The sequence below is a fragment of the Pristiophorus japonicus genome, chromosome 4 (genome assembly GCF_044704955.1).
Source record: "Pristiophorus japonicus isolate sPriJap1 chromosome 4, sPriJap1.hap1, whole genome shotgun sequence".
Taxonomy (NCBI): domain Eukaryota; kingdom Metazoa; phylum Chordata; class Chondrichthyes; family Pristiophoridae; genus Pristiophorus; species Pristiophorus japonicus.
Window position 1 is genome coordinate 237,147,008 of NC_091980.1, and position 15,113 is coordinate 237,162,120.

Here is a 15,113-nt window from a genome sequence, read left to right on the forward strand (position 1 = left end):
ATCATAGTTTTCTACTGCCAGTTTTGACATTTTATTCCTGATGTTTCTTGCACACATTATAGATTTACCACCTTCTATGTCCTCCATTGTCTACATTTTGTGTCTTTGGTTCACTTTTTTCTCTGTATACCTGCCTATTGTCCATCTTCTATCCAACAAGCCATCTTGCCCGTGATGTTTTCTTGCTGACTTTCTTCCTCACCTCCATCTATCTAGTCCAAATAATTTCCAGTCACTGCCTCAAGTCCCTTCATGCTTACTTAATCTAGGACAACCACATCTCTTGTATCAGTCCTTTTTTATTTTAAGTGTTCTCAATTTGTTATGAAGGCAGCATTGTTGTTGCTGCCAGCCATTTATCTACATTCTCAATTTCCTTGAACTCCCTTCCTTTCCCAAAACAATGGAATTATATCAGAAAGCATTTCTTTGCAACCCATATCTTTAAGCATAGAGATAATCCTCGATTGTGACTTTTAAGGAACCTACATTACTTCTTGTATTATTTATTCCCCACGTAGACAACCACCTCTGCCCCTTTCTGTATCCCTTCCAACCTTTTTTCAGTATGTACTGCTCTAGCTCCAAGTTGACAACTCACCATCCTATTAGATATTGATTGGTTCATGGAAAATTAGAATTCTGTTGTATAACGCTCACATTCAAGATGCAACATGTATATTAAAATCTTGCATCTAGCACGCGTCACACATCAAGTCATTGCACTTGCACCAGATTTATAAAAATATTTCAGACAAACAAGATCACAACTAAAAGGCACAGAACATATCTATGAACAAATAGCAAGCAGGAATAAAAATAATCAATTGGCAATCAGGAAATAGGGTAGCTAATTAAATCACTTGCAATAATTTTTTAAAAATTCATGGCTGCCAATCACCTCAAGTAGGTTCTTCTAACACAAGAAAAACAAAAAATTCACATTATTAAGCAAACCTACACTGCTGATTCATGCGTTTTGGTATCTTTAGGAAAAAATTGGCTCTGAATGCCTGTCTGTATTGGAAACCAAATATTACCACTTGCCCAGGTTTCTGAGCAAAGAGGATCAGACACAGGTAGCAGACATCCAGAATACACTGGTGTAGCTCACACTAACAGACTACAACTCTCAGAATACAATTAAGGCTGCCTCTTTCTGCAAAGGGAGGGCACAGCTTAGAAACAAGTTGTGGTTGCTGGAGGTCAATCATCTCAACCCTAAGTCATCACTGCACAAGTTCCTCAGGGCAGTGACCTAGGCCCAACCACCTTCAGCAACTTCCCTCCATAAGGTCAGAAGTGGGGAGTTCGCTGATGATTACACTGTGTTCAGTTCCATTCGCAACTCCTCAGATAATAAAGCATTCCATGCCCGCACGCAGCAAGTCCTGGATGACATTCAGGCTTGGCCTGTAAAGTGGCAAGTAACATTCGTGCCACAAGTGCCAGGCAATGACTATCTCCAACAAGTGAGAGGCTAACCACCTCCCCATATTCTTCAATGGCATTACCATCGCCGAATCCCACACCGTTAACGTCCTGGGGGTCATCATTGGTCAGAACCTTATTTGGACCTGTCACATTAATACTGTGGCAACAAGAACAGGTCACAGGTTGGGTATTCTGTAACGAGTGTCTCACCTCGACTCCCCAAAACCTTTCCACCATTTACAAGGCTATATCAGGGGTATGATGAAATATTCTCCAATTGCCTGGATGAATGCAACTCCAACAACGCTCAAGAATCTCGACACTATCCAGAACAAGCAGCCCACTTGATTAGCACCCCATCCACTACCTGTATACTATCTGCAAGATGCACTGCAGCAACTCACCAAGGCTTCTTCGGCAACATCTCCCAAACCTGCAACCTCACCTAGAAGGACAAGAGCAGCAGGCGCTTGGGAAAACCATCACCTGCAAGTTCCCTTTCAAGTTATACACTATCCTGACTTGGAAATATATCGCTGTTCCTTCATCGTCACTGGGTCAAACTTCTGGAATTCCCTCCCCAACAGCACTTTGGGAGTCCCTTCACAACAAGGACTGCAGCTGTTCAAGGCAGCGGCTCACCATCACCTTCTCAAGGGCAATTAGGGATGTGCAATAAATGCTGGCCTTGCCAGCGACGCCCATATCCCAGGAACGAATATTAAAAAAGAAACAGGAGGCAATTACTTTCTATCAATAATTTTCAAAATTCTGGTGCTTTAAAGCCAACCCGATTTTGTAATTAGACAACTCTGTTTACCCCAGATACACAGTTTTCTAAAAGCGAGAGACATAGAGCCCAAGAGCCCGCTTGCATTTATACAATGCTTTTAACATAGTAAAACATTCCAAGTTGCTTCCCAGGATTGTTATCAAACAAAACTTGACACCAAGCAATAGAAGGCAATATTAGAACAGATGCCCAAAAGCTTTATCAAAGAGGAAGGTGTGAAGGAATATCTTAAAAGGAGAAGAGAGAGAGGCGGATAGGTTTTCAGAGGGAATTCCAGAGCTTAGGTTCTTGGCAGCTGAAAGCACAGCCACCAATGGTGGAGTGATATAAATCGGGGATGCGCATTAGGCCAGAATTGGAGGAGCAGAGAGATCTCTGAGGGTTGTAGGGCTGGAAGAGCTTTTAGAACTAGACAGGGGTGAGGCTATGAAGTGATTTTAAAACCAGGATGCAAATTTTTAAAATCAAGGCATTGCCAGAACAGGAGCCAATGTAGGTCTGCGAGCACAGGGATGATGTGTGAACAGGTGTGCTGAGGGTTTGGATACGGGCAGCAGAGTGTTGATTGAGCTCAAGTTTATGGAGGGTGGAAGATGAGAGGCTGGCCAGGAGGGCACGGGAATAGTAAAGTATGGAGGTAACAAAGGTATGGATGAGGGTTTCAGCAGATGATGAGCTGAGACAGGGATGGAGCCAAGCAACGTCACGGAGGAGGACGTAGCCAATCTTGTTGAATGAGAGTGGGAGTCAGAGCCAGAAAAAGAAAAAGTTTTTCCCTGTCAAAATTATCTCAGATACAGACTAAACAGATTTGTTGTATGAAAAACATTAAAGCAACATTGACAATTAACTCACTAATCTTAGCAATAGCTTCCCTGGCTGTTTATTGCAGTCATTTTGGGATTTAAATTCAGTCAACTTTCAGCTGACAGAACCTTGGCTTGGAAAAGCTCCTTGAACTTGAGCCCAAGTTTTGCAAGCCGCTGATGGAAAAAGCGGTTCATGACTTTTCAAAGATACAAAAAACTAGTGTTTTGTAAATTTAATTACTGTATTGTAAATTGTGTTATTTTTATATCCATTATGTTACAAATCTTATTTCCAGTACCAAGTTTTTCAGTTGAGTGAGAAACCAAAATATCAGGTCAAATGATTTTCAAAACATAATTGGAGCAATTTTATAATTTTTTTAATTGGCATTTTCTACAATCAGAAACTGATTGTGGACTTTCCATTTAGCTTTTTAAGTTTTGAAAATTCCCAATTGGTATTTCTTGTTCCTATTTGTAGTGGGTTCTTTGGTAGGTTCAGTGATATCACTGAAATACAAATATAGAATTTCACTTAAATCAAGAACAAATATGGACAGCATTTAGCATGTCGAACGGTGTGGCATCTGAGGTGCAACGAACATGGGCATGAATTAGATACCAACCTTCTAGCTGGAGTCGACAAGCTACTATCTCAAGACATACTGGGCCCAAGTTTCCACAAGAAAAAAAACGGGCGCCCCTCCGAGCTGGGCGCCCGTTTTTCGCGCCTAAAAAAATCCTCGGTATTCTCCACCAACTTCCAGGTCCTGTGGCCCTCGGCGCAGCCAGCACGAGCTGTGGTGGGGGCGGAGCCAGGTCCCGGCGCTGAAAACAGTGCCGGGACCTCTGCACATGCGCGCTACAGTCGGCACGCAAATGCAGTAGCTCCAGGCGCCGAACTGTGTGGGAGGGGCCCGAAGCACGCAGCCCCTAGCCCTGGCCCAATGGCCTCACTGGGGCTGCGTGAATGAGGCTCCTCCCACGGCCAGCTCCTGCTCCCCGCCCGACCAGACCCGACACTCGCACCCTCCCCCCCTCCCCCCCTCCCCCCCCCCCCTCCGCCGACCAGACACCCGCTCCCCCCCCCCCCGCCCCGACCAGAGACTCGACACCCGCTCCCCCCCCACCCCGACCCGACACCTGCTCCCCCCCCCCCCCACCCAGAGACCCGCTTTCCCCCCCCCCTACCAGACACCCGCTCCGACCAGACCCCCACGCTTCTCTCTCGCCGCAGAATTCTCCCTCACACAGGTAGGAAGATAGTTTATTTAATCTTTTCTTGGCTTATAAATGTTTATTCAAGTTGGATTTATTTGTAGAAGTATAAATAAGGATTGATTGTCTAATTTAATGAGTTCCCTTCCCCCCACCTCGTTCTGGACGCCTAATTTGTAACCTGCGCCTGATTTTTTTTTTAAAGTGTGGAACAGGTTTTTCCAGTTCTACAAAAATCTTCACTGGCTCCATTCTACTTTCGTTTGGAGTACATTTTCACTGTGGAAACTTTCAAATCAGGCGTCAGTGGCCGGACACACCCCCTTTTGAAGAAAAAATTCTGTTCTAAACTAGAATTGTTCTACCTGACTAGAACTGCAGAAAAAAAAATGTGGAGAATTGCGATTTCTAAAATAGTCCATTCTCCACCAGTTGCTCCTAAAAATCAGGCGCGAATCATGTGGAAACTTGGGCCCACTATCTTATGACATATTCATTAAAAAGAGAGAAGTAAATTGTGAATGTGTTACCCAAATTTGTTAATAGGTGGCGATAATAAGGCATACCCATTTCAATATTACCATTTATCTGGCTCATAATTGTTCTCAACATCAAGAACAAACTAAGAAAAAAGAGCCCAGAACTAATACAGAAAGGAAGATGCCTTGACAAATACGATTTACATTTTTCATAATTATTGTTCGGAGAACAATCTAAATTCCAGTAAGATTTTAAGATCACAATTCATGTGTGCCTAAAAAAAAAGCAATGTATGATAATTTTCAGTGCAGGAACATAATCTGCTTTGTTTATTAAAACTATAAGCACAAAGCTATTAACAATAGTATACATTTTAAGTAAACACTTCCAACATTTCCCAGCCGAGTCAGAACAAATCACAAAAAAAAACAAAGCAAATGTCAAACTACCATGACAAGATGCATTTGTGTGTCATGTTAAAGCAGCTTTTTACAAAAGGAATTTATTTTGTCTGAGGAAACAGAGATGCACTTGTCGATATTTCTATATGTTTTTCCATTTCAACACTGGCACCAATGGCACTAATTAAATACTCCAGGTTTGTCATTGTAGCAGTCAGGCTCTGCTTCAAACAAACAGTACATAGATTTTTTAAATGATCACATCAGTAAGCTTAATTCATCAGACTTACATTATTATGACAGTACAAAAGATTACTATATTTAAGCTGCTTCACAAGATTGCTTTTAGAATTCCACAACTCAAAGAAACACTGCCATAATTTGTAAAAAGTTGAAAATCAAGATACAATCTAATCTTATTTTGATTTTAGATGTCAATTTAAACTGGAAAAGATAAATTTCATTAATTTAGAGGCCAGTGACAACCACATTAACCATGTCAACAGCTTATTGAGAGAATAAACCTGATGTTTTGAACTCCCCTCTTGGCTTAGCAAGTTTATTCAGTGAGTAGCTGAGCAACTGAGCCCAGAAAAATCCCAGGTCTTGTGGTGAATTAGCTGATCAAGGGAGAGAAAAAAGAAAATACATTTAGACACTGAGCAGGAACTAGGAGTTAGAGGAGGTGACTAAAGGTGGAAGAGATAGGTTTTGAAGAGTCACATGAAGGTGGGATAGGATGTTGATAAAGTGCAATATCCCCACCGGCACCTGGGAATCCCTGGCCCAAGACCGCCCTAGTGGAGGAAGAGCATCTGGGAGGGCGCTGGGCACCTCTAGTCTCGTCGCCGAGAGCATGCAGAAAACAAGCGTGCGGCAAACCAGACTCCCCACCCACCCTTTCCTTCAACCACTGTCTGCCCCACCTATGACAGAGACTGTAATACCCGTATTGGACCGTACAGTCACCTGAGAATTCACTTTTAGAGTGGAAGCAAGTCTTCCTCGATTTTGAGGGACTGCCTATGATGATTCTAAGCAGAATGTTTTTGGAAGAGAATTGCAGTGAGCAAAGCAGTGATGGCTGAAGGCTCTGTAATTTAAATACAAAACAGCTCTATTATTGAAAGTTTCAGATTCTGGGGTTGTTTATTCTAATTATTCATGCGTCCAACTATGATCAGATTCTTGCCATAGCCATTATGGTTGTAAAATACTCTGATCAAATTAAATTGAGAATGCTGGTATTGGCACACTTCATTGATTAGAACATGGGAATTTCCAGACGAAAAAAGACTAAAGATCCATCTAGTTCACCTTCTACCACCCTGATAGTCGCATAATACAATGATAATGGAGTTGTTGACTAATCATAGCAATCAAACTCAACTAATTCCATCAGTCTACGACAGACCCAGACACAGCACGAGGAGAACCCCAGTAGTGGATGGAGAGCTTTGGGAACCAGCAGTCCAGTCACCTGTTCTTCTCAAGCATGCTACACTTAACCACATGTCTCATTAAAATTAGATTTCTTTCAGAAAATAACATTTTGGGATATAGTATATATCCTAAAATGTTATTTTCTGAAATAAATCTAATTTTCATTGGAAGGAACCAATACTAACTGCTTCCACCATCTCCTTAGGGAGCCTATGATTAGTCAACTACTCCATAGGTCTCATTCTCAGCAATACTGAACAGTAACGAGGTGAAAATCTGCTCCTCCTTTCTACAAAAAACTGAACTTCCGCATTAATGATTTCGAAGTTACAAATCTTCCTTTACCTATATAGCCAAATGCAAGCAGTGAAAGTCACAGTCCAAGGGTACATTTACACCAACTCCAGTGCACCAGTGCAGCCTTCGGCCGCCTGAGGAAAAGAGTATTCGAAGACCAGGCCCTCAAATCTACCACCAAGTTCATGGTCTACAGGGCTGTAGCAATATCTGCCCTCCCGTATGGCTCAGAGGCATGGACGATGTACAGAGGACATCTCAAGTCGCTGCAAATATATCACCAACGATGTCGCCGCAAGATTCTGCGAATCTTCTGGGAGGACAGGCGCACCAACATCAGTGTCCTCGTCCAGGCCAACATCCCCAGCATTGAAGCGCTGACCACACTCGATCAGCTTCGCTGGGCAGACCACATAGTTCGCATGCCAGACACAAGACTCCCAAAGCAAGTGCTCTATGCGGTGCTCCTTCACAGCAAACAAGCCAAAGGTGGGCAGCAGAAACTTTACAAGGACATCCTCAAAGCCCCCCTGATAAAGTGCGACATCACCACTGACACCTGGGAGTCCCTGGCCAAAGACCACCCTAAGTGGGGAAAGTGCATCCGGGAGGACGTTGAGCACTTCGAGTCTCAACGCAGAGAGCGTGCAGAGGTCCAGTGCAGGCAGTGCAAGGAGCGTGCGGCAAACCAGTCCCACCCACCCCTTCCCTCAACGACTGTCTGCCCCACCTGTGACAGAGTCTGTGGCTCTCGTATTGGACTGTTCAGCCACCAAAGAACTCACTTCAGGAGTGGAAGCAAGTCTTCCTCGATTCCAAGGGACTGCCTATGATGATGACATTACAACAGTAGCATCCAGTGAAGAGGTCTAGCTTCACACCAATACTACAATTATAGTGTAAATGTGGTTTGCCTGATGTCAATAATCCCACAACAAAGTGAAGCAACAAAGGCTCACTATATTTGAGTGTCAATTTAGGCCTTTGCACCCGATTTACACTCCACAAATTGATCATTGGTTCAAAGCTGTAAAACACTTTAAATCAGCACTATATTTATAGCACAAATACACTGCTACTGAGCCTTAACAGGAACTTTTGCATTACTTGGATGTGAAATGATCCAAGTACTTACCTTTGCACTTCTCCAGTTGTTTTGGATAGGACAACAGAAAATTTGGATCTAATAAATCATTTCACCAGGTTCTGAAACCACCATGGTACCTTTTTACGAATGCAAGGTTACATTACTTTGAGAGACCAGGTGTGTTGCAAACTGCAGAAATCTCATGTGCAAGTAAGATTTCTGCAATTCCAAGCCACATCCTGGTGCAGGAAGCGAAAATACCATTGCTATCTTCCAACTAAGCCTTTCAACTTTTCCTTGGCAGAAACTGGGAGAATGTCAGAGATGTTTACATCATATTCACGCAGCTGCCTTTGGAACTAAACATATAAACCAAGACCATCAATAGGAAAATCTAACTGCAGCAGTGAGAGTTTAAAAAATGTATTGAGTGAATAATATGGTACTTGTGTGCAATTCATAAACTGAAACGCAAGGCAGTTTTAGTTTGCTGTTCTTAAAGTTACCTTTCCAGGACAAAGCTGCTTTAGCTTTTGTTAATGTACTTACAAGAATATTTAGCCACTTTGGAAAAGTACAGCAGAAATGTCTGATATACTTAGAATATGTATAGAAGTTACAGGTACAATTGTTTTCCTTTAGCTACAAACTAATTTCTAAAACTGATCTATCTTACAAGTTGCTACAGTGCGGACTAGCCTTTTCCTAAAATCTTGAAAAATATTAAAATCACAAAGTATAAATCAACAGCATTTTATACTTACTTGTGGTTGTGCTAGTCCCAATAGTGTTGATTGTTGTAGGTACAGATGTAGAAGAATAAAGTGGCAAATGTCCATTCTCACAAGCCTGGTTCTTGTCTGGCCAGTTAGAAGCAGACACACAAATCCCAGAATCACGTAGACTCTGCCAACCATTGAGCTTGTCATCAGAGTTCTGTCTTTGGTGATAATAAAGAGTTTGCCCATAATCCATCGAATCTGGACGACCTCTGCTCTGGTTCCCATAACCAGAGGTGCGATCCTCTAAATGGTTGAGCCACATGGCTAGTGCATTTCTGTCCTCCAGTGAGGTGGCTGGATGGATCAAAGCATAGGATAAGAGTTGTCTGCTCTCCTCTATATGCTGATTGTTCTCAATTGAATGAGCCAAGATTTTAGGTAATAGTTTCATGTATTCCATTTTTGCATCAATATTTCCTGGCTTCAGTAACGGGAGATGGGTCAGCAACAGCATCATCACTTTGTCCTTGGATTCTTGATGCCATTGGTTAATGAATGCTGCAAAAATGTTAAAGCATGAAGACATTAATTTTCAGTTATTTGGGTTCTTAAAGAATCATTCCAGGTTGGGTTAGAAACTTGAAACTACCAACCTTTTTCAACCCCCAAGGCTTAACTGGTACTTCTGATAATGTGACAAGTCTTTGGATGGCACTAAAACCTCTCAATTAGTATTCAATGTGCTACTTTTATCAAGCGTTGAAACTTCTTTTACTCTCGCCTTGCAATTAAGCATTGTAAATAAAGGATGCACAAAGATTTGATAGACAACTTCTATTGCAAAAAGTGCACTGGCTTGATAATGTATTAAAGCTAGATGGGAGTTGCAAATTGTATCCTATGGCTCACTGGGCACTCATTTGAAACTACACTCAAGAATTCAAGTCTAAATAAGTCATTTTAAATGTAAATTATTACTGTGAGATTATTGAGGGCTAGTTTCAGTAACGTCACTAAATGGCTCCAAATGATTTTCTTTCTCAACTGTAAAATATATTCCATGAATACTGTACAGGACATGGGTATGATTTCAGTCTCATTGTATCATTTCAGTACAAATAGATTATTTTTGATCATATTGGAATGGCTTCATTTTGTACAAAAGATAAGGTAAACCAATCCGTGCAATCCAAGTGAAAATATGTTATTCGTATTAAAAAAAAATTAAAATTTCTCAAATTTATTGCAGTAAAAAATATAATCAGAGAACTTGAACTGTATTACAAAGTTCAAACAAGCTCAAGAAACTAAAGTGACATCACAACAAAACGCTTCAGGCATTATTTCCCAGAGACAGAGAGAACGACTTCCTTCTTCCAGTTTAGCTGGCAATCAAGTTCCTGTGACCTCCAAAACCACCATTCTTACAATTACAGCCATCAATTTGACTTGGCCATAAACCCAACCCCTCAGCAGAACATATTGGAAAGATACCAGGGGCAAAAATAAAATGAAATGAAAATAAAATCCCAAGTGAGTGATATCCAGCTAGGAAAGCCTGATGACACTCAAGCAAACAAAATATCCCTGCATTTACTGCATGTAAATGTAGAGAGCAGTCATTTCAGAGATAAAAGTGATTCACATATGACTAAAACCTTGGTGTAAAAGTGTTCACAAATTCCAAAATGGTAATGAATACCTTTCGTGACTAAAGCACATTTGTGTTACGCGTACACACCTAATAATGTATACAAGGGATTTTGTAAGAAAATTCTGTGCTCTCTAGTCTCCTTCTGCAAGTAACCTTTACTTAACAGATGTAGACAGATACCTTACCAGTACAAGTATATTCAGGACAGAGAATTAAAGGTTATAGAAGTCAAATTGAACATATACCAGCAGGCAGAGGTAGGAGTGTCACTAAACTGTACAATGTCAGACATGAAAGAAAGCCAGCTAGCTCATACCACACATGCAAAGATGGGCTCAGCTGAACAGAGGATCAAAGTGGAACAGATAACTTCCCAGCCGAAGTGGCTCATCAATTTGATGCTCTAGAAGCCAACTCCTGTGTCCCAGAGAAGGAAGGTCGACTCAACCATGCCACTCATATGGGCCCAAGTTTCTCCCGTTTTTTTCGGAGAAACTAGATTATTTTTGGAGTAACTTAAAAATTGCAATTATCCCCATTTAAGTTGCTCCAGTGTATGTGAGTTAGTTAGGTTTTTTTTAAATTCAGTTTTTTTTTCAAAAAGTGGGCATTACCTGCCACTTACACCTGTTTTGGCCATTTAAGCAAGTTTAGCCAGCTAAAACTTACTCCAAACTAAGTTAGGCCAGAGTAAGTGGCCACTTTTGTACGTTCTGAAAAACCTTGCAGTGAATTAAGAGATCAGCGCAGGTAACCTCCAAATGACAGGAATGCTAGTTTTTTTTTTAAATCCCAAGCAGCGAGACTGTTCAGGGTGTAGGTGCTATCAGCCCTGATTACTAAAAACACACTCAGTTTAAAGATAACTAGATATTAAAGTACTGGAAAATCTCTGAAAATTCCCCCCCCCCCCCACCCCGGATCAAGACTCTTTCCCTTTCCCTCCCCCCCCGACAACGATCAAAACCTTTACCCCATCAACCTGTCTCTTGTAGCCCTCAGTGCGGGAAGGCAACAGCCGGCCTGTGCAGCAGGCCACTCGGCCCGGGATAGGGGCGGCGAGCGTCTGCCCCTCCCACACAGCTTGCATCTCACACACTCAGATTCTGGGGGCTAGGAGCTACTGCGCATGTGCGCACACTCTAGCGCGCATATGCAGAGGTCCCGGCACTGCTTTCAGCGCCGGGACCTGGCTCCGCCCCCGAATCCAGTTGCCATGCTACGCCACCATGGAGGAGAGGCTGGGAAGCGGCCAAACTCAACTCGAAGATTTTTGGCTCCTTTGGAGTTCTACGAGTGGCGCACCTCTGGCGAGTGCGCCAGAAATCTGTACTGGCCAAATTTGGGCCCATAAGAATGAGGTGGTCCAAGGTTTGGAAACATTAGTGACCACTAGCACCTTGACTTAACCTCACCAATTTGCAGCAGTCTCAGACACTGATTAGTGTTGAATTATGGTGGCAGTACTAAATTGCCTGTACAAGGGACTATTTGTACTGCACTTTTTTTGACACGGGCGACAAGCCCCACCAAGCTCCGCCCCTCTCCCAGCCAAATCATTCCATCCACATGGTGACAGAAGCAGGACCTGAGGCTCCGACTCCCTCCCTCCCCCTGTTCTTCCAACTCCCTACAAGGGACATCGTTGGAGTGGATGATATCCAGAAGTCACGACACGGTCATTATTCACTTCATACCCAATAAACCTGTTAACAATCCATACACAATGCCTCATCTGTGGGGGGGGGGGGGGGGGGGGCAGTTGCACTTGGGACTTGGGTAAGGCATGCACTTGGACTGGGATAAGGCACTTTGGCTGGGGGAGGGATGTCCTTGGACTGGGATAAGGCACTTTGGCTGGGGGAGGGATGTACTTGGACTGGGATACAGGACTTTGGCTGGCCCTTGCTGTCTGCTGGGGAGCTGTCCTCTGTCGCTACAGGAAGTCAAAGTGGATCGAATTACAATTTGCAAAGTCAGTGAGACCTTCGAATGGGCGGATCCAGTGAAACATTCCTGTGAAACTTCAGAGTGAGGCTTATACTCAAAGGGGACCAATCAGAAATAAGGGGTGGAGCCAGTTGGCCATTTTTGCAGTACAAATAAGCGCATCCACTGTACAACCTATTACTCATTTATCAAGTAATTGTCTATTACTTATGTTATTCAAACTGGTAGATAACCCAGACTACATCTATTCATTGTTTATATACTCAAGTGTTTAACTGTAAGCTGTGATTTTGACGTCAATAAATAGTTGTTGTTGCATGACTTAGTGCCTGACTTCTTCCTTGATGATTCCATAAGAAAGGACTAATTCCTTCACTTAGTACCTTGTGGGCTTCCCAATCGAGAGTTGCTAAGGAACTCAATTCAATTCAAACTGGGTGATGCAAGGCAGTTCAGCGAGCTAACATTTTGGTAGGAAGAATAGGGAGATCACTTATTACTTGGAGGTTGAGAGTCTGGGTGGGATAGGGGAGCAAAGGGATCGGTGTACAAATACACAAATCACAAAGTAGCAGCACAGGTTAACAAGGTCATTAAAAAAAAGCCAAGCAAGCACTAGGTTTTATTTCTGGAGGGATAAAATTGAAAAGTAGTGAAGTTATGCTAAACTTGTATCGAACCTTGGTTAGACCACACTTGGAGTGCAGTGTACAATTCTGGTCACCATATTATAGAAAGGATAGAGAGGAACTGGAGAGGATGCAGAGATTTACAAGGATGATACCAGAAATGCAAGGGTATGAACAGGCGGAGTCTCTTTTTGCTTGAAAGAAGGCGGCTGAGGGGTGACCTAATACAGGTCTTTAAAATTATGAAAGGTTTTGATAGAGAAGATACAGAGAGTGTTTCCACTTGTGGGGAAGAGCATAACTAGAGGCCATCAATACAAGATTTATATAGTGCCTTCCATGACCACCAGATGTTCCAAAGCACTTTACAGCCAATGAGTACAGTCACTGTTGTAATGCAGGAAACGGGGCAGCCAATATGCGCACAGCAAGCTCATCTAACAACAATGTAATAATGACCAGATAATCTGTTTTAGTGATATTGATTGAAGGATAAATATTGGCTAGGACACCGGGGATAACTCCCCTGCTCTTCTAGTGCCATGGGATCTTTTACATTCACCTGAGCGCGCAGACGGGGCCTCAGTTTAACGTCTTATCCGAAAGACAGCACTTCTAACAGTACAGAGGGCAGAATTAGAGGACTGCAAATAGGGGAGGGGAGGGGGGGGGGGGGAGAGGAGTGAAGGAGATTACAAAGAGAGAGAGGGGTGAGGCTATGGAGGGATGTGAAAACAAGGATGAGAATTTTTAAATTGCGGCGTTGCTTAACCTCAATGTAGGTCAGCGAGCACTGCAAGAAGAATACAATGTTTAAAATTATCAAAAGATAAAATAGAGTGCAATCATAACAGTTATGAGTGCATTTTATTTTATCTTTTGATAATTTTTCCTAATTTCTGTTCCAATAATCGTTCCATATTCTTAAGTAAACTTGAATTGCTTTTATCTAAGTGGGTCGGCTATTGATACTGATGCTGTCTCTGTCTTTGCTGGGGTCTAGTATTTTGAAGCCTATGTTTGTAATGATTATGGTGGGAACAGTCACCCGAAAGACTGCAGCCACCACCTCAAGCACTCAAGTACAAACTCTAGTGCCTGTCTAGGCCAAGGGAATCCTGCTCAAACAGGAGAGGCTGCTGAGCAAAATAATTCCCGAAAATTAAACATGGAAAAAGTCGAAGTGTCAGAACATGTAGATTTCAAACTGATGTACATTACTTCTATAGAATAGAACAATGCTATCAAGCCCACTGAATGCTCATAGTATGGGGGGCACCCAGGGTTTCATGGATTCCTCTTCTGGAGAAATATAGGGAGTTTTGGACAGCAAGAGCCATGTTCAGCCAAAAAATGCTGCCGAGCTAAACTATGTCTAAGGCATGAATTTACGAAGTCTTGAAAGGATATACTAATCAGAAACCAATTGATAGATTACATTAATGGAATTGATTCAGATATCTTTAATTAAAATTCAGACCCAAATGAGAATGACTGTACAGGCCCAATTATGTTGTTAAAAATGAAAGGTCACTTACACATTTTATACACTAGAATTTAGGTGTATTGATGGCCACAGTATTCAACTGCATCTCTGTAGTACAAAATCGGGAATAATGCCAAACTAATTATGGTAAAGAAAACCTTGGATTAACAGACAGCCCTGCTGAAGTAAAATGTATCAGGAAATAATGTTAGAATGATTTCCCTCAGTGGAATTAACTGCAGTGGAATCTTGCGACAAGAATCAAAAGGAATCACAATCTACTTTGGGTGGCTAAGAAATGTCTAACATAGCGTTGATAGTTTCCAGAGAAGATTGGCACCTGATGATTCACTAACTTGAGATACTCCAAGAGTTACACTGTAAAGGAACATTTTCAGCATTAAGTAAAATTATAGTAAATGGGGAAAGGCAAAATACTGTGGATGCTGGCAATCTGAACTATAAAGAAAAAAAACTGCAAATACTCAGGTCAGGCAGCATCTGTAAATGTGTCATTAATTAGTGTGCACCCCAAAAAGGAAATGCTGCCCTTAAACTTAAAGTTTATTACCCATGACTGCTGAAAGGCTGATGTACGCAGTTGGGAATGACCTTCAGGTGCAACCTTCCAGCATATGGCAACGATCCCCGAATTAACTGTTTTAGCAAGTAGTGCTCTTGAATAAATAGCTGAAATTCCCAAATGTAAT

General features: G+C 42.1%; 1 protein-coding gene across 4 annotated transcripts in view; it reads right to left on the reverse strand.

The window, feature by feature from the left end:
* The window catches only part of samd4a (sterile alpha motif domain containing 4A), a 218,623-nt gene that overhangs the window by 97,326 nt on the left and 106,184 nt on the right, over positions 1 to 15,113 (reverse strand). For all 4 annotated transcript variants that reach the window (XM_070879186.1, XM_070879185.1, XM_070879188.1 and 1 more), the window contains one exon: positions 8,727 to 9,242. In XM_070879186.1, the coding sequence (XP_070735287.1) occupies positions 8,727 to 9,242 (516 nt within the window). The remainder of the gene's footprint in view (positions 1 to 8,726; positions 9,243 to 15,113) is intronic.